At 38.1% G+C, this 20,907-nt stretch overlaps 1 protein-coding gene across 1 annotated transcript in view; it reads right to left on the bottom strand.

Moving 5' to 3' along the window:
• The window catches only part of COL19A1 (collagen type XIX alpha 1 chain), a 325,038-nt gene that overhangs the window by 275,360 nt on the left and 28,771 nt on the right, over window positions 1-20,907 (bottom strand). The window contains exons 4-5 of the mRNA XM_036248752.1: window positions 2,302-2,425; window positions 802-1,077 (exon numbers count right to left, since the gene is read on the bottom strand). Of these exons, the coding sequence (XP_036104645.1) occupies window positions 802-1,077; window positions 2,302-2,425 (400 nt within the window). The remainder of the gene's footprint in view (window positions 1-801; window positions 1,078-2,301; window positions 2,426-20,907) is intronic.

Genomic DNA, 20,907 nt, shown 5'->3' with positions numbered 1-20,907 from the left:
TATACTTTCAAAATAAAATTGAACAGTTAAGCGCTTTGGCTTAACTGCAATACCAATTCCTATTGGCGACCTGCATTCAGATTCTTTTTATATGATTTTCATGATTCTACCCACAAGAAAATGTAAAGTCATCAAAGTTAGATATACCTCACTTTTTAAAGATTACAGACCTTCTCTAGAGAAATCAGTTATAAATCTTTATCATCTGAACATCAAATGTAATTTTGAAAGGACCTTTATATCTAAAAGGATTTTACTATCTAACTTCTCTCATCCAAATGACCAACTGGTACAATCAGTGGCTATGTTTTAGTACACTAGAACCCTGAAAAATCATTCTAGCTCATAAAAAATAGTCTGCAGTACAAAGCTGTTGCTATTCTGAGGATGAACAAACAGCCCACTGTGCTTGAATGAAAACAGAGAATCTGGAACCATTTAAAGTTCATCTTTTCCAAGTGCTTTCTATTCAAAACATAAGCCTAGCACCAAGCTTACTTCTTGTACTATATTTTCACTTTTACTAAAATTTAATTTTAATAATCTTATTTTTAAAGGCATGACCCAATTCTTTTAAATTCATAGGCTGGAAAAAATGGGTGAAAATACATAGAAGATAACATATGTGAAAATATTGTTGGAATACACAGTTATCCTTCGCATGTCTGATGGTAAATTAATTGCAACAGTGTTGAGAAGGCCATGTATTACAGAGTAACCAAAGGAAGAAGTTTTAAATAAGATATTTTGTTTTAATTTAGAAATCTGACTGGTTCTCTTTCAACCAACATCACAACTCACGTCCACAGGCTTGCCATCTGAAGCTCGTGCGGTGATAACAGTCCTTCCTTGAATGTCCAAAGCATCCTTTTCATCAGTATGCCGGCTTGCAATTAAACTACAATCCATATAGAGTGAAATTTCCCGGGATTGTATACCGATGCCAAGTTTATGCCACTGACGATCGAACAAAGAACGGAGCTCTCGGTTTTTAAAAACGTAGTTCAACACTTCTCCCTCAGCAGCACGGAGCATCAATTCCACCACCTTCTTTCCACCATCAACTACTATAGAAATCTACAAAAATTCAAATTACCTTTAAATATTTTAATATCAGTGTTTAAAGTGATTAAAGTACACAAATAAAAACTCAACATTCATGTTAGCATAACAGGAACTTAGTAAAAGGTTTTAGGTGACATCTGTGACCTCTAGATTGGTTAACATAAAAGAACAGCAAATATCTAGTTACAAAATGGTCTGAATATATAGTATTCTGATGAATGTAATATGCTTCTTTCTAGACAGAACATCTAAGAGTGTGTGTGTGTGTGTGTATTTCAATGAGTAATTCAAGAATTAAATGCTACTAATTCTACAAGAATAAGAACATAATCACTTCTCTTAGCTTAGAAACTGAGATAAACTTTAAACTTAGATGATTTGCATGGTGTAGAGAAAATTATTTTCATAGAGGACAGAATCAGTTTAGTGCATCTTTTTATCATAAAATTGTGGCTGTATTAACATATTAAAAGGTCAATTTAATGAATGTGTATAGAAGCGATCACAAATGGATGATGCCAATAAGGAAAAGCAAGGTTCATCTCCCCTCACCAGAGCAACCACACCCCTGTCTTTCTGCCCAAATGCCATCTCTTTGACAGTATTCCTAGATTCTTACTCTCCCCACCTCCTATGGGCAGCTGTCCTTTCTATGCTCCCATCATCCCCACCCTCCAACTCTGAGCTTACCTCTGCCACTGCACTGGTTACACTGTGACTGTGCTCTAATATGTTGTTTTCCTAGATGACATTTCCTTTGACCTTATGCTCCTGAGAATAAAAACTATACTTTTAAAATCTTTTATCTTTGTCACTAACTAGCATATAGCATGTGTTCAATAAATTTTTATTGAGAGGATCAACATTCATATCTCCCCTCTTAGTTCACTAAGGATTTTCAGATGCAACAATGAATGGCTTTTAAAAATAATACATAATATCAGAAATGATTGCAGATAAATTATCAGTGAAGTGGACTGAGTGTCAATAAAGTGGATGGGAGGGCAGTTTGAGTGTCTTTAGACAAAATATGAATCTAGAAGTAAAAAGGAAAACTAATACTGTCTCACCTATCAGACTCCCATATTACAGATTTCAGCAAGATCATCCTAACTGAGAGAACACTCGAACTTTCCTGTCGATGATTCCTCTGAAGGACAGAGTATTAGGATGCTCCTGCATTTGTGCACAGTTCCAAGAAGCACTCAGCCTGAGCACAGCTCCATGGTTCCTCACCTGTGGCATATTCTGCTGGTTTAAAACCTGCCATAGAAACCACCGTTCCTGCTTGGTGCTTCTTCGTACACGGAACACGGCTGCTATGGCATACTCCTCAGGAAGGCCTTGAGGAAACATCTTACTGTGGAGGAGAACAGAAGTACTGTGGGAAAACCGATGAAGGCAAAGAAAGGAGACCTAGGAATGAACTTCTATGTAATACACAATCTCAGTCATATTTTTCTCCATAAATTTATGATTCATTATGCTTTTTCATAGTAATCTACTTAGCAGATGTATGAAAGCAGCATACCTATGTAATTGCAATTTTTGGTTTTTCCCTTTTTTATATCTTCAAGTATGATGCAGTGCAAGCTTGGGGTATATAAAAGCAAGCGAGTAGGCTACAGTACTGTGTTATGATATGGCCTTATTCAACAAGATGTTCCAACAGAGGAGCATCTCGGAATTTCTGCAGTTTGGCAAACAGTTGAGATTTAGAAAGAAATAAATAGTACCTCTTGGTTTTGTCAATATAGAGAAGTACAAAGCATTTCAAAGAACCTGCAAACAATTAAAAGTGTATTTCCCAAAGAATAAGCTTTATTTATACATACTTTTGCAAATGAGCTCCTAATACTGAATTCCTACTATCAATTTAACACTGATAAAAACAAACAAAAAAAACAAAAAACTCCAAAGAGGTTTTAGCTTGTCTTTTATTCCTAAAGAAAATAAAATAAGCACATTCTTTCTAGGTAGCAGAGAAAAGCCAAAAGACAGTCCACTATCCTTCTGCCTTAATTTTGTTTCACGAGTCTCCCTGGACACGGAAGAAACTCAGGGGGAAACCATTTACAGCGAACATGTCTCATATCTAGACTTTCACTGGCAAACAAGGAGAAATACATTTCTCCAAGCTGAGTTTTAAAATTGCCTGCACTGTATGTAAAAACTCTGTAAGGCAGGGATTTTGCTTTTTTTTAAAAGAAAAACAACAACCATGAGGAAAAGCAGGTAAGAATTCTCTTAAGGACTAACAAAGCCAGAAGCTGTTTATGTAAATAAAACACCAGGCATTGAGATGGCAAACTGCTAACTTCGAATATTACACTAAGGGCTACTGAAACTGACAACTACGGAAACTGACAACCAAACTGTCCTGGAGAAGCCCTGGCTTTTGGTTTTACTCTGCATTCAAGGCAAAGTCACATGGTTAGGAAAATAAAAATAAAATAAAATAAAATAAAAAATATATGAAAAAGCTGTGCTGGCCTAAAGTTCTCATTTACTTACTGGGTAACATACACATTTATGAATGTGTGTGAGTGTGTGTGTGTACGTGTGTATGTGTGATATATATAATTTCATCTTTTTTGAGGATGTTAAAAAAGAGAGGCAACCAACTTTATCGCATCTACATTATTATATCTCCTCTTAAGTGAGAAATTGATTTGCAAATCATTTGTTTTTTCATTGCATCAAAATAAAAGCAAGCGCCCTGGCCAGTTTGGCTCAGCGGTTAGAGCATCCGCCTGTGGTCCGGAGAGGCCCGAGTTCGGTTCCCGCTAAGGGCATGTACCTCGGTTGCAGTTTGTCCCCGGCCCTGGTTGGTCGTGCGGGTGGCAGCCGCTCGATGTGTCCCTTTCACATCGATGTTTCCCTCTCTCTCTCTTCCTCTCTCTCCCTCCCACTCTGTCTGTACAAAAAATGGAAAAATGTCCTCAGATGAGGATTAAAAAAAACAAAAAAACAAAATAAAAGCAAGCTTCTAATATTGCATTTTCACTGAAAAGTCACCAGTATAATGATCATTACTATGCTGGTTTCAAGTAATGTTGTTCATTAAAAAACAAACAAAACAACCAGCATTTGTGTCTGCCATTTATCTTTGGGACCACCTATAAATTTGAAAGGTGGATAAAATCTAGGTGAGAGGTGACACCAAAACATAAACTTCCAAGTGGAAATTCTGAACAAGCTGCATCAAAACTCTGTTTAAAAAGGAAACTTCAACCTATACAGCAGGTCCCCATCCACCACTACCTGCGATAATAATGTGTTTTCGCCTTGCTTCCAATTCGTGGTCTACTGATGCTTTTAGGATCATAACTTTATCTCAAGTGTTCTAAAATCTAATACACTATTTCCTGGGCTTTTTCTTCCATTCATTGTATTGGGCACACCTTTCAATAAGGGCTGTACATTACTAAGAAAAACATTTTTTGTAAGTTTTTAAAAATTATTTACTCCATATCATTTTCTCTTATCCCCTCTTTCAGGAACTTCTCTTTTGGACAGTTATTTAACTTCTATATTAACTACTTAGTTTTCTTACCCTTTCTCTTATATTTTCCCATCTCCTTATTTATTCTACTTTCTTGGATATTTCCCAATTAAACATCAATTTTTGTTAATTTTTCCCCAAAATTTTCTTTTTCAAACCATCCTGGATGTAGCATTTAAAATCTCTTATGTTATCAAGTTGGTGGGCTTTTTTATCCTCCCCTGAGGACATTTGGGGGGGGGGCATTTATCTTTAGATAGAGCAGGAAGGAGAGAGGGAGGAAGAGAGAGAGAGAAACACCGATGTGAAAGAGACACTTTGACTGGTCGCCACCCACACAACCTCAGCTGAGGCCGGGGACAGACTGCAACCGAGGTGCCCTTAGCGGTAACCGAACCCGGGTCTCTCTGGTCCACAGGCTGACATTCTAACTGCTGAGCCAAACCAGCCAGGGCAAGTTGGTGGGCTTTTAAATGTTTTTCTCTGCATCCTTGAATGCCTCCATTTCATCCAGGTTTGTTTTTCCTGTTTGATAGTTTGGCCTCTCTGTTCCATGTTAGAAGCTATACTCTAATTTCTGGTGATTCACTGTAGTCCATATATATTTAAGAATGAAACACTGAGCCCTGGCCAGTTTGGCTCAGCGGTTAGAGCGTCGGCCTGCGGTCCGGAGAGACCTGGGTTCGGTTCCCGCTAAGGGCATGTACCTCGGTTGCAGTTTGTCCCCGGCCCTGGTTGGTCGGGCGGGTGGCAGCCACTCGATGTGTCCCTTCACATCGATGTTTCTCTCTCTCTCTCCCTCCCACTCTATCTGTACAAAAAATGGAAAAGTATCCTCGGGTAAGGATAAAAAAAAAAAAAAAAAAGAAACACTGAAACTTTGCAAAGTTTATACATGTTGGCACAGAGTATCAATGAATCAGCTACACTGCAAAGCACAGTCAACTGGAGGATTTCACTGAGATCCCTCAAAGGTTAATGTAGGAAGATTATGTCTCTAGGCACATGCAGTCTCTCCATAAAGTCCTGGTATTTCCTGCTTTAGAATAGAATATAATCCTTTTATTTACCTTTTCCCCACAGGTAAAGATTTTTCCCTGGCTGAAGACAATCTGGAAGCAGGGTCTGTGTGTGTGGGTCACACAATTCAGTATCAAATTTTACTTTATTCCTCTGTTTTTGGTGCCATGACTCTTTCCTGCACTCACTATCCTGCTTACCCCCAGCCTAGAGACTTTCTGGCTCAATTTCTCTCAAGAATACACCTCTCACTTCTTGTCTAACTGGATGAGGAGAGAGAAGATAACTAACCTGGGGACCTCATTTTTAACACCCACACACCCACACAGACACACACACCCTCACCAGCTTCTGCAGAGGATGGTGCCCCTAGTGAAAAGTCTCTCAGGTGTCTGACGTGGTAACCTGGCTCATATCTCACCAGTTTTCCCCAACCTGCACTACATAGGTTCTAACTTCTTCCCATCTTTTGAGTCAGTTACCAGTCTTTCAACTGCTTTCTGTCTTCTAAGAATGTACTAGAAACTTTCTTTCTCTGCTGCTTCATCTACTGTAGTAATTTTTGCATTTAAAGGGTCAACATTCCTTTTAAATCTTCAATTTTCCCTCTCCAGTGTTCCTTTTGTTTTGGTTTACAAATATGTACATGCCTTCCTCCTGCTATAAAACAGAGACATTTCCTCCAACCTTGCTAAACCATTATGCTACTTTCCATTCTAACCACCATACTTCTTTAATGAATACTTTGAGTATCTACATTGTCACAATCTATTCAGCTTTTTTAATTAATTAATTAATTAATTAATAATTAATTAATTAATTTTTGGTACAGATGTTTCTCCTTTTCCCCCCACTGATTCCCCCTATCCTTCCCTCCCCACCCTATCCCCAGCTTTGTTGTCCATGTCCATCATTCATGCATCATGCATATAAGTTCTGTGGTTTTTCTCTCCCCCACAACCCCCTCTTCTGGGGATTGTCAGTCTGTACCCCACTTCCACATCTCTGGGACTACCCCATTACTCAGACTGCTATGTTCATTATATTCCACAAATAAGTGAGATCATATGATACTTGTCTTGCTCTGTTTGGCTTGTTTTGCTTAGGATAATATTTTCCAGGCCCCTCCACGTCATCTCAAAGGATGAGAGATCTTTCTTTCTTATAGCTGCATAGTACTCCATTGTGTATATGTACCACAGCTTTTTATCCATTCGTCTATTGATAGACATTTGGGCTGTTTCCAGATCTTAGCTATTGTAAATAGTGCTGCTATGAACATGGGGGTACATATATTCTTTCTGATTGGTGTTTCAGGCTTCTTAGAGTATGGTCCTAGAAGTGGGATCACTGGGTCAAATGGCAATTAAATTTTTAATTTTTTGAGGTAACACCATATTGTTTTCCATAGTGGCTGCACCAGTCCGCATTCTCACCAGCAGTGCACTACAGTCCCCTTTTCTCCACACCCTTGACAACACTTGTTGTTTGATGATTTGATGATGGCAGCCATTCTTACAGGTGTGAGGTGATACCTCATTGTTATTTTAATTTGCATCTCTCTGATGATTAGTGATGTTGAGCATTTCTTCATATGTCTCTTAGCCATTTGTATGTCCTGTTTGGAGAGGTGTCTATTTAGTTCCTCTGCTCATTTTTTAATTGGGTTCTTTGTCTTCCTTTTGTTGAGTTGTATGAGCACTCTATATATATTGGAAATTAACTCCTTATCTGATGTATCATTGGTAATTATGCTCTCCCATACAATGGGTTGCATTTCCATTTTGATGATTGTATCTTTTGCTGTGCAGAAGCTTTTGAGTTTGATGTAGTTCCATGTGTTCATTTTCTCCTTTGTTTCTGTTGCCTTGGGTGATATATCAGTGAAAATTCTTCTGCGTTTGATGTCTGATATTTTGTTGCCTACATTTTCTTCAAGGATTTTTTATGAATCCATGAGTCACATTTAAGTCTTTTATCCATTTTGAGTGTATTCTTGTGTATGATGTAAGTGGATGGTCTAGTTTCATTTTTTTGCATATAGCTGTCCAATTTTTCCAACACCATTTATTAAAGAGGCTGTCGTTACTCCACTGTATGCTCTTGCCCCCTTTGTCAAATATTAATTGAGCATACTGTCTTGGGTCCATTTCTGGGTTCTCTATTCTGTTCCATTTATCTATGTGCCTGTTCTTGTGCCAGTACCAGGCTGTTTTGATTACAGTAGCTTTGTAGTATAACCTGAAATCTGGTAATGTGATCGCTCCAAATTTGTTTTTCTTTTTCAAGATTGCTGTGGCTATTCGAGGTCTTTTTTGGTTCCATATGAACTTTTGAAGTATTTATTCTAGTTCTGTGAAGTATGTCGTTGGTATTTTGATGGGGATTGCATTGAATCTATAGATTACTTTGGGTAGAATGGACATTTTAATGATGTAAGTTCTTCCAATCCATGAACAAGGTATGTGTTTCCACTTTTATATATCTTCCTCTATTTCTTTTTTTAATGAGCTGTAGTTTTGTGCAAATAGGTCCTTTATTTCTTTGGTTAAGTTTATTCCTAGGTATCTTAATTTTTTTTGCTGCGATAGTAAAGATAATTGTTTTTTTGTTTGTTTGTTTCTCTTTCTGTGAGTTCATTATTGGTGTATAGGAATGCCGTTGATTTCTTGACGTTAATTTTGTATCCTGCTACTTTGCCCAATTCATTTATTAAGTCTAGTAAATTTTTGATGGAATCTTTGGGGTTTTCTATGTATAGTATCATGTCATCTGTGAATAATGACAATTTCACTTCCTCCTTTCCAATTTGGATCCCTTTTATTTTTTTCTTCAAGTCTGATTGCTGTGGCTAAGATTTCCAGTACTATGTTAAATAAGAGTGGTGAAAATGGGCATCCTTGCCTTGTTCCTGTTCTTAAGGGAAATGCTTTTAGTTTTTGCCCATTGAGTATGATGTTGGCTGTAGGTCTTTCATATATGGCCTTTTTTATATCGAGATATGATCCCTCTATTCCCACATTGCTGAGCATTTTTATCAGAAATGGGTGCTGGATTTTGTCGAATGCTATTTCAGCATCAATTGATATGATCATATGATTTTTATCTTTCATTTTGTTTATGTGGTGTATCACATTTATTGATTTGCAAATATTGTACAAGCCTTGCATCCCTGGGATGAATCCCACTTGGTCATGGTGAATAATTTTTTTGATGTATTGCTGGATTCAATTTGCTAGTATTTTGTTCAGGATTTTGGCATCTATGTTCATCAGGGATATTGGTCTGTAGTTTTCTTTCTTTGTAATGTCTTTTTCTGGTATTAGAATTAGAATTGTACTGGCCTCATAAAATGAGTTTGGAAGTTTTCCTTCTTCTTGAATATCCTGAAATAGTTTGAGGAGAATGGGTATTAGTTCTTTGAATGTTCGTTAAAATTCCCCATGAAGCTGTCTGGGCCTGGGATTTTCTTTGCTGGGTCAGTCTTGATTACATCTTCAATTTCTTTGGTTGTTGTTGGTCTGTTCAACTTTTCTATCTCTTCCCAGTCCAGTTTTGGGAGACTATGTGTTTCTAGAAATTTGTCCATTTTGCTTAGATTGTCAAATTTGTTGCCGTCCAATTGTTCATAATATTTGTTAATAATCCTTTGTATTTCTTTTTTTTTTAAAAATCTTTATTGTTGAATGTATTACAGATGTTCCTCATTTTTCCCCCATTGGCCCCCTCCTCCCCAATCCCGCCCCCCCCCCCCCGCCTTTTCCCACACTATTGTCTGTGTCCATTGGTTATGCATATAAGTTCTTTGGTTTATTTCTGCCCCCCCCCCAACCACTTTCCTTTGAGGTTTGTCAGTCTAGCAATGAATTTGTACTTCTTAATCCCTTCACCTTTTTCACCCATTCCCCCAACCCCTCTCCCATCTGGCAACCAACAAAATGTTCTCTGTATCTATGAGAATGTTTCTGTTCTGCCTGTTCATTTTGTTTGTAGATTCCATTGTCGATAGATATGTATTCATTGCCATTTTGTTTCTTCATATATTTTATCTTTTTCTTCAAAAAGACCCTTCATCTTTTCATATAATAACGGTTTGGTAGTGATGAACTGTAACTTTTTCTTGTTTGGGAAACTCTTTATATGACCATTGATTCTAAATGACAGCTTTGCAGGATAGAGTAATCTTGGTTGTAGGTTCTTGCTTTTCATCACTTTGTATATTTCTTGCCACTCCCTTCTGGCCTGCCAAGTTTCTTTTGAGAAATCAGCTAACAGCCTTATGGGAACTCCCTTGTAGGTAACTAACTGCTTTTCTCTTGCTGATTTTAAGATTCTCTCTTTGTCTTGAAGTTTTTGCATTTTGATGATGATGATTTGTCTGGTGTGGGTCTCTTGGGGTTCATCTTGTTTGGGACTCTCTGTGCTTCCTGTACTTGTATGTCTGTTTCCTTCACCAGGTTGGGGAAGTTTTCTGCCATTATTGTTTCAAATAGGTTTTCAACTTCTTGTTCTCTCTCTTCTCCTTCTGGCACGCCCAGGATGTGAATGTTGGCATGCTTGAAGTTGTCCCAGAGGCTCCTTACACTACCCTCATTTTTTTGGATTCTTTTTTCTTTTTGCTGTTCTGGCTGGGCTTTTTTTGCTTCCTTATATTCCAAATCAATGGCTTGCTTCTTGGATTTATGTACTCTACTACTGAATCTGTGTAAATTATTCTTTATTTCAGTTAATGCCTCCTTTGTTTCTGACTGTGCATCCATCATTTCTGACTGGTCCTTTTTTATGCTCTTGAGGCCCTCACCGAGTTCATTGAGCATCCTTATAAGCAGTATTTTGAACTCAGCATCTGTTAGGTTGCTTATCTCCATTTCGCTTAGTTCTTTTCTTGGGGTTTTGTTCTGTTCTTTCATTTGGAACCTGTTTCTTTGTCTCCTCATTTTGGCTGCCTCCCTCTGTTTGTTTCAGTGTATTACTTAATGAGTGGTATGGGGCTAGCTGAGACCAGATGCTGCTTGTTTGAAAGAATTTAGGAAAAACCTGAAGCAGGATCCAAGACAGGCCAATCCTACGGTTAAGCAACTGGCAACAGCTTGGGTGGGCCTGAAAGTTGGGTAGGGCGGGGCCTCAGGGAGTCACCAGGGCGGGGCAACCAGTGTGAGCCAGGTTGCTGGAGTCCCAGATATGGGGGCTGTCTGCTGCCCCAGGGAAGGGCTCACCAAAGGAACAAAGGCCTCTGACAGCACATCTGTCCAGGAGAAAGCCCCTTCTCCAGCCCTCGCTCCAATGCCAAACAGCTCAGTTCTTCCCTGTATGTCTCTGGTGCCCCTCGAGCTGCCTCCCTTCCAAGCTTAGAGGGAGTGAGTCCAGTAAGTCCATGCGCGGGCCCTTTAAGGAGCTGCCTGGGGCTCCTGCAGCTTCAGCCTCCCTGAGCCTCAGTTCCCGCTTTTTTTTCCAGACAGAAGTTATGGGGATTCTCTTCCTGGCACTGGAACAGTGAGCAGGATGCCTGGTGTGGGACGGGGATCCCTCAGTCCTCAGGGAGGACCTTCCCAGCCGAGGTGTCCTCCTGATTTTTATCGGCCACACGTGGGTGTGGGACCAGCCCATCCACCTCCAACCCTCCTACCAGTCTCCATGTGGCTGCTGCTTTAATTCTGTAGTTGTAGGACTTCCATTCAGCTTCACTTCAGGCGGTTTTGAATGATGGTTGTTCTATAGTTTAGTTGTAACTTTGTTTTTCTGTGGTGTCAGTTCTTATTTCTCCTTTTTCATTTCAGATTTTGTGTATTTGGGTTCTCTCTGTTTCTTGGTGAATCTAGCTAAGGGTCCATCAGTCTTGTTTATCTTTTCAAAGAGCCAGCTCTTTGTTTCATTGATCCTTTGAATTGTTTTATTTGGTCTCTATGTCATTTATTTCTGCTCTGATATTTACTATTTCCTTCCTTCTACTTGCTCTGGGATTTTCTTTTTGTTTGCTTTCTAATTCTTTGAGTTGTGAGGTTAGATAGTCTATTAGAAATTTTTCTTGCTTCTTGTGGTAGGCCTGTAGTGCTGTGAACTTCCCTCTCAGGACTGCTTTTGCTGTGTCCCATAGATTTTGTGTTGTTGTGTGTTCATTTTCATTGGTTTCCAGGAAGTTTTTAATTTCTTCCTTGATCTCCATGGTATCCCATTCATTGTTCAATAACATGCTATTTAGCCTCCATGTTTTCAAATGTCTTTGCATGTCCTTGTTGAAATTGATTTCTAGGTTCATGCCATTGTGATCTGAGAAGATGTTTGATATGATTTCAATCTTCTTGAATTTGTAGAGACTTAGGTTGTGCCCTAACATGTGGTCTATCTTTGGGAATGTCCCATGCGCACTTGAGAAGAATGTGAATTCTGCAGTTTTGGGATGTAATTCTCTGTATTTATTAAATCCATTTGATCTAGTGCTTCATTTAGAGTCTGTGTTTCCTCGTTAATTTTTTGTCTAGAAGATCTATCCAGTGATGTGAGCGGGGTGTTGAAGTCCCCTGCTATGATTGTATTGTTGTTGATTTCTCCTTTGAAGTCCTCCAAAAGATTTTTAATATATGTTGGTGCTCCTATATTGGGTGCATATATGTTTGCCAAGGTTATATCTTCCTGTTGGATAGATCCTTTCAATATTATATAGTGACCTTCTTTGTCTCTGGTTATAGTCTTCATTTTGAAATCTACTTTATCAGATATGAGTATTGCTACCCCAGCTTTGTTTTTTTTTTTTTGCTTTCCGTTTGCTTGGAAGATTTTTTTCCATCCCTTCACTTTCAACCTATGTGAGTCTTTTGTCGTGAGGTGGGTTTCTTCTAAACAATATATATGTGCGTCATGCTTTCTTATCCAGTCAGCTGCTCTGTGTCTTTTTATCGGAGCATTCAAACCATTCACATTTAAGGTGATAATTGATATTTATTTGATAATTGATATTATTTATTGCCATTTTTGTTTAGTGTGGTTCTATTTTTCTTCCTATTTCTTCTATTAATTACAGCAGTCCTTTTAGCATAACTTGCAGTGCTGGTTTGGTGTTAATATCTTCCCCTAGCTTTTTATTTTTTTATTTTTTTAAATCTGGAAAGCTCTTTATTTGACCTTCTATTTTGAATGATAGCCTTGCTGAATAGAGTAGTCTTGGATTCAGATCCTTGTTTTTCATGACTTTGATTACTTCATGCCACTCCCTCTGTAGTGTTTCTGTTGAGAAGTCAGCTGAGAGCCTTATGGGGTTTCCTTTGTAGGTAGCCTGCTGCTTATCTCTTGCTGCCTTTAGGATTCTCTCTTTGTCTTTAATTTTTGGCTTTTTAATTACTATGTGTCGTGGTGTGGGCCTGTTTGGCTTCCTCTTACTTGGGGCTCTCTGTGCTTCTTGAATTTGAATGCCTTCTTTCTTCACCAAGTTAGGAAAGTTTTCTATCACTATATCTTCAAATATATTTTCTAACCTTTGCCCATTTTCTTCTTCTTCGGGGACTCCTATGATGCAAATGTTATTATGTTTCCAGTTGTCCCACAGTTCTCTTAAATTATCTTCCTGTTTTTTAATTGTTTTTTTCCTTTTGGTTTCCTGATTGGTTGATTTTTTTCTACTCTGTCTTCTGATTCACTGATCTGGTCCTCAGCTTCCTCTACTCTGCTGGTTACTCCTTCCAATGTGTCCTTAATTTCTGCTGTGTCATTCTTCATTTCCACTGTTTTTTTTTTTTTTTTAATGTTTCTATATCTTTACTCATGGTGCTGATGTCCTTACTCATGCTGTTGAGCTTCCTCAAGATCATGGCTCTGAACTCTACCTCTGATAATTTACTCAACTGCATTTCATTTATCTCATCTTCGATAGAGTTCTCTTGTTCTTTCATTTGGGATTTGTTTCTTGTTTCACCATTTTGGCTATCTCAGTAGGTTTTAGAGCCTGCCAAATTTTTCCTGTGGGTGTTGATGTTCTGCTGTTTGTGGTCCCCTCTACTGGGTTTGGATGAGGCTGGGTGGGCCCACGTTAAACACTGTCAAGTCTTCCTTTCCTGGTTAGATTTGCAAGCCCAGGAAAGGTTCAGTTATCCTCTAGCTTTTCCCTGGTGGCTAGTAGTCTCAGTTACTCAGTGCCTTGGAATGTAGCCCTGGTGTTCTGCATAAGAGGATTTCCAGAGGGTGGGATAGATGCTGGTTGTTAATAAGCCTCAATTTGCATTTCTTTTCCTCACCTAGGAAAGGCTGAATCTCTGGAGGGGGTGGGGGCTGGTGCTTTTCCCCATAGCTCGGGGAAGGGGCACACTTGTCACCATCCTTTGTGGCCACAACTCAGCAAAAACTCTGAGTGCCCTCCAAATCCCAGGTGTCCCCACAGAGTTCCAGCCCAGTCAGCCCCCCCTCTGCCTGAGCCCCCAGGTGAGTGGCTGTGGCTATTTTAGTGCTCTGCCCTGGCTCTCTGCACTGTGAAGCGGGATTGGTCTTTATTCCCCAAGGGCGCTGCTCATAGTTAAAACTGCTGCTGTCCATGGGCTTCCATCCCACCACCCTCTCATGCCTCCACAGATCCTACCAATGTCCCTGGTTATATGGTCCTGTCCTGCTGCTTCACTGTTGCTTTTTTTCCAAGGATTTGTCTTTATTTTAGTTGTACTTCCTGTTTGGTCCTGGGAAATTGTCTGTGTAACTTCCATTCACTCAGCCTCCGTTTTCACATCCTCTACGCCTATCTTGTGTGCAGCTGGGTTGCACAGGTCTCTGTGGTTGCCTCCACATCCTGCAGGTCCCGCAGGTAACTGGATCACATAGTCCCTTTGGTGACCTGGCTCTATGCCTATGTTATGGGCTGCTGGGTTGCACAGGCATCCCCATTCAGCTTTTAACCCTCCTGTATTCTAAAAGCATTTCCAATCAAGAAATCCACTCCGTCTTCTCGATCCTCATTCCCCCTCAGTCTTTGTGAAAATTTTAACACTGAAGACACTCTTTCTTCATGAATATAAACTAACCTCCTAGCTACAGGGCCAAGCCAGGATACTGCAATGTAAACTCCCTGAGGTTCTTTATCCATCCTATTCACCTTCTTGTTCCCAGAATATATAACAGTGGTTACCCAAGGTAGGTACTCAACGAATATTAAAGACATCAATTAATGAACTACATTCACATATAAGCAATATCAAAACAAAACACATGGATCTCTCGGTTTAACTTTAGATTCCCATCTTGGATAGAAATGTGCATGTAAGAAATTTTCACTTTCCTCTTAATCTCCTACAGGGAATACAAATATAGCAAGTGAATTAATAACAGAAACTGACACATGTCCTCATATAGAGGACATGTGCACACAGAGAGAAACTGAGAGCCCAGTCCATCTACAGGGACCAACTGCTATTTGGCCCCAGCCAACTGTGACTGTGTGGGAATGTGGGTTGAGTTTTGCCAGATCATGCCATTTTTCAAGATATGCCAAATATATTTTCATCCAAAATGTTTAGAGTTTTAACTTTGGCAATTAAGTCACATTTTTCACAAACACTGTCCAGACCAGCATTGCATAAACCAAACAAAGACAGTGACTGCTAGTCAGCAACTGTGGACCTACAAAAATGTTTGCTCAATGCCCACCATATGTAGAGAGCACTGTGAGGCTTGCAAAGACAGAAAAAGAAAGGCTCTCACCCTACTTGCTTCTTAATATTGGTTTAGAGAGGGAAAATATCCACAGAAAAACTAAGGAAGTGATATAAATTGGAAGAGAGTAGGGACATAGAGTACATGGCCAAAATTAGAACTCAGGGGGTATATGGAAAACCTAGTGTTAGGAATGGGACTCTTTTTCATCTCTCTCTCTCTATATATATATTTTTTTTTCCATTTTTTGTTCAGATAGAGTGGGAGGAAGAGAGAAAGAGAGAGAGAAACATCGACGTGAAAGGGACACATCAAGCGGTTGCCACCGGCACGACCCAACCAGGGCCGGGGACAAACTGCAACTGAGGTATATGCCCTTAGCGGGAACTGAACCTGGGTCTTTCTGGACCACAGGCCAATGCTCTAACTGCTGAGCCAAACCAGCCAGGGCAGGAATGGGACTCCTTTTAAAGTCCTGTAACACCACATTGGTTTTGGTCCTTTTAAGCTTACTGAGACTTGCTTTATAACTTGACCAATGGCCTATCCTGGAGAATGTTCTATGTACACTTAAAAAAAATGTGTACTCTGCTCTAGTTAGGTGAAATGTTCTATAAGTCCCTTATGTCTAACTGGTTTATATATTTGTTCAAGTCATCTATTTCCTTATTGAGTTTCTGTCTAATGTTTATCAGTTTAGAAAATGGGGTACTGAAATCTTCAACCATTATTGTTGAATTGTGTGTCTTCTTCCTTAAATTCTGTCAGTTTTTGCTTCATGAATTTGGGGGCTTTGTTGTTGGGCACACAAATGTTTATAACTCTTATACTGTCTTGATGGATTGACACTTATCATTATCAAAATGGCTTTCCTTATCTTTTCTAAAAATGTTTTCTTAAAGTCTATTTTGTCTGATATTAGTTCTACAGACTAACTTGTGTTTCCTTAAAATTCATCTGTTCAAGCCCAACTCCCAGTATAATGATAGCATTGAGGGATGAGGCCATTGGGAAATAATTAGGTTTACATTAAGTCACAAGAGTGTGGTCCTGATTGTGGAATTAGTGCCCTTATAAGAAGAAACCATAGAGTGCTCTCTCTCTCTCTCTCTCTCTCTCTCTCTCTCTCTCTCTCTCTCTCTCTTCCTCTCTCTTTCTCTCATCTCTCTCTCTGCCATGTGAAGAAACAGAGAGCAGGTGGCCATCTGCAAGCCAGAAAAAAGAACCTTTACCAGAACCTGACCATGCCAACATCCTGGTATCAAATATCTAGCCTCCAGACTGTAAGAAATACATTTTTTTGTTTTTTTTTGTTTAAGCTATCCAGTCTGAACCCCAAACTGACTAAGACAATTAGTGTAGCCATTCAAGGTCTCTTTCAATTTCTGTTTTCACCATATATATTTTCCCTTTATTTATTTTTTATTGATATAAAATTTATTCATTTTAAGTGTGGAATACAGAAATGTCAAGGAACTTTGAAGAAACTCAGTAATTTGAACCATGTATTTCTATTCTTAGTGAAAGTGAAAACACCCTAAAGGAGGTTTTATGTGGAGTAATCTAGGTCTGGAAATGGTCTATATTGAAAGACCCTAACACATATCTTGTTTGGACAGCACTTAGATGAATTGTGTATTCTTTTGTATCCATTCTGCAAATCTTTTCTTTATAAGTGCTTAATATTTATATTTAATATAATTGTTGCTATGGTAGGGTGTCACACAGGTCTCTGAGGTTCTGTTCATTTCTCCTCATTCTTTTTTTTCTTGTTCCTCCTACTAGACCACTCAATTGAATTATCTTCAAGTTCTCAAACTCTTTTTTTCTGCAACCTCAAATATGTTCTTTAAGCCTCTTATAGAGTTTCGTTTCTGTTATTGTAGTTTTCAACTTCAGAATTTTGATTTGCTTCTTCTTAACAATTCCTATCTATTTATTGGTATTTTCTATTTGGTGACATTACAGTTGTATACTTTCCTTCAGTTCATTAGACAGTTTCCTATAGTTATTTGAACACATTTTAAATAGCTGACTTAAAGATGTTGTCAATTGCCTGGTCAGTGTGGCTCAGTGGTTGAGCATTGACCCATGCATCAAGAGGTGGCCAGTTCGATTCCTGGACAGGGCACATACCCAGGTTGTGGGCCAAATCCCCAGTGGGGGGAATGCAGGAGGCGGCCAATAGATATTCTCTCTCTCCCTCTCTCTAAAATCAATAAAGAAAATTAATAAAGACTTTGCCAATTAAGTCCAATGGCTAGAGTCCTCAGGAACAGTTTCTATGAACTGTTCTTTTCTCTGTGTATGGACCAACCATATTTTGTTTCTTTGCATTTCTTATAATTTTTAAATTAAAATATATACCTTGTAAATAATATAATAGCAACTCTGGATAGTATCAGATTATTCTTCACACATCAGTGGTTTGCTGTTGTCGCTGTTGGTTATTTTTGTTGCCAGTATTGCTGCTGTTTATTTGCTTAGTCATGTTCCTGAACTAATTTTGCAGGGTGCACACTCTGCCGTGTGTAACTCAATGAAGTCTTTGCTCAGTTAGCATAGTGGTCAACTAAGACTGAACAGTTAAATGCCTATAACCTATAAGAATCCAAGGCTCTGCTGAGGGACTACATATGTATGTTGGAGAATGCCTTCAATGCTTCAATAGGCAGTTTGCAACTCTCCTTAGCCTTCATTGTATGCTTGCTCAGAGCTTTAAATTTGGCCAGAGCTATGAGCTTAGAGACTTTTCAGATGATTTCTGAGTTGTCACAAAGCCTTGTACATACACATAGGTGTCTGGATTCCCACAAATATGTTCGAGATTTCTAATGATTTCCATGGGTATTTCTTTATCAACCTTTCCTTTCAAAATGTTATGGTCCTCTTCTCATTTGCCCCAGTTTTAAGTGCAGCTGCAATGTTACACAATTGCTATTGAGTAGTTTCAACAAATGCCAGGGGAAAGGCTGTTCTTACTGAATAAGCTCTGAGTTAGGTCAAATAAAGACAATTCCTATGGGTAAGGGCTTCCAAGTGACCACCAGTCACTTGGGTAAAATAATGAAAATTATCTGGAAATGGGGTTCTGATTGTTTTTCAAGCCTACCATTATGTTGAGGAGAAAGGGATGTAAATAGGACAAGTTAAATGCCAGAAAGCTTGCTACTGTTGCAAGTCCTTAGTTAATTTCCAGAGTTCTGAAAATACTGGTTTTGACCATTTTTTGCCTGTGTTCTCCTTGCTTTTATGAACGAGTACATTTTCTGAGCTCTTTACTTTGCCATTCCTGCTGATATCATCAGTAGTATCTGTTTGAATCTTTCAGGTCAGCCCAACTCTAAGTTTCTTGTAGCCAAGAGAGGGATCTGAGTGAACTCCTCTTGAAGCAGAACCTAGTAGATGAATCCTGCTCATATTTCTGACTCACATCATAAGATATAATTGTTGTTTTAAGCCACTGAATTTTGCAGTGGTTCATTATAAAGCAAAACCTAATGAAAATACCTTTCTCCTCACATTCTACTTAGTATTATATCTATATAGGCACCTGTCACATCTCATCATGAGATTGCAAACTCTTTAAGGGTAAGAACAGCATTAAATCTCTCTTTGTATCAACCTCAAAACCCAAGTTCAGTGCCAACAGGGCACTCTATAACTATTTGTTAAATGAATGACTGACCCAGAAAATAAAACTGATGACAACATAGTTAATTTTGATATGATTCTTCAATACTACATAAATAAAACTAAATATAATTATTTTTCAATAATTTAAAATCTCATTATAAAATTGAAAATATTTGTATCACCTGAAAAGTTTTTCAGTGACAAAATAAAGCAAAATATTAATATTAATAATGTTAATATAGAATAGTCTTAAAATAATACATTGCAATAAATTTAATGTTTAAAGAAAAATTAATTTTTCTTAGCCTGTTTTTAATGAGTGAAACTCCTTATAATTACTGCATTTCCCTCTCAGAAATTCATAATCTGCTTTCAAGACCCAAAAATGATTTTACTTGCCAAGACTGTACTTTTTGAAGAAAAATGTCTGTGTTTTAAAAATAACATGTTATAAAACATATCTGCTCTTACAGACTATGTTTCTTGTTTACACCACACAAGCACAAACACTTAATGTGACACAGAAAGTTTCTCTGGGTCTTGCCAAAGTTTCTATTATAAAAGAGGCCATATTGGATTACTGGTCTGTTACCAGAGAGATATAATGACAGCTTGCTATGTCTAAGATATCCATGCTTGAATATTTTTGAATGGAGTGTAATTTCCTATAAGAAATTCTATCCATTGCTTATTCAGTGATACTCCCATTAACAAAAATATTGTTGATCTGTACTTGCCAAACTCATTCATATATATATTCGGGTAGAGATTCTTAATGAAATATCTTCTGCCTTCCCTGCATTTTATACACTGTGAATGGAAAATTCATCCATGTAAATTAAGATTAATCTACATTTGAAGAGCTCAAAGTTTCATAAAATTTGTGTAATTAATTTTTTGTTTCCCAGTGTCTATTTCTTCACATTAATCAAAGTCACCTAAATATTAATGGTCAGGTTTATCAAAGTAACAGAATGTTTATTCTAAAATCATTTTTTTAAACTCATAGAGAGCCAAACTAAAGTCATTTCAAAATAGCCAATGGTGCCAAAAAGCAAAAACAAAACCAAACCTTCGGTCTATGGCTCCCCTTACACTGCCCCTGAGAGGGCTGGTCTGAGATACAATCGGGAGGGTCTCTGAAGCCTTGTAATTCACAGTCCTTTGAATTTATAACTTATTTCAATGTTGAAACTATCGAGAATGTAGTTTTTACCTGCTCCCTTATGTTCTCCATGTGTAGCAGCCCTCTGTTCAATCATAAAGTAGAAGAAAACACTATTAAACTGTGGGGGAAGCAGCAGAGAATCGAAAGCGGGGCTCCTCACAATGACCAGCTATGGCAGAAGGCCATGTCCAGATCTGACCACTGGTATGAGCGAGACTCTGACTCCAATAAAAAACTGACTGCATAAAGATCTTAATGTTACCATACTTCCCCGTTGGTGTTAAAATTATGAAAGATTTTTATTTTCTTTATATTTTCTCTATTTTCACAATGAGCATAAACTGTATTAATTATCATTTTAAAAACACTACTAACCTTTAAAATACCTATAAATAAATCTTATATTCCTCCAGGATAGAAATGAGGAAGAATTAACACCAACATATTATTTTTGCTATTATGAGTAAAAAATAAGTCATAAAAGTCTATAACTCCAACCTATTGCCTTCATAATAAGTCACTAAGGCATTAAGACAAGAAAACAAAAACTTCAAATGAAAATATACTTTTTACAATACTTTCTCCATATACTTCAAACAGAATATCTAACTACAAAGTACTAGTACCTATATTCACAAAGTTGGATAAAAATTAACATCTTATTAACCATGAATACATTCACTGTATTGGACCTTAAGAGTGGGTTATATTTGTCTAAACAGCATACTAACCACATTCTCTAAATTTTTCTTCCCACTTGACTAATGAAAAATCTTTTCCTGGTCAAAATGTACTTAAAATTATTAGGAAATACAAAAATGATGATGTCTAAAAGGTATCTATATTACAAGAAAGATCTTGGCATGAGATGGAAGAAGTATACACT

Source organism: Molossus molossus, unplaced genomic scaffold (assembly GCF_014108415.1).
Source record: "Molossus molossus isolate mMolMol1 unplaced genomic scaffold, mMolMol1.p scaffold_m16_p_8, whole genome shotgun sequence".
Classification (NCBI taxonomy): Eukaryota; Metazoa; Chordata; class Mammalia; order Chiroptera; family Molossidae; genus Molossus; species Molossus molossus.
Note: the sequence above shows the minus strand (reverse complement) of the source record. Positions and strands in the feature narration are given on the sequence as shown.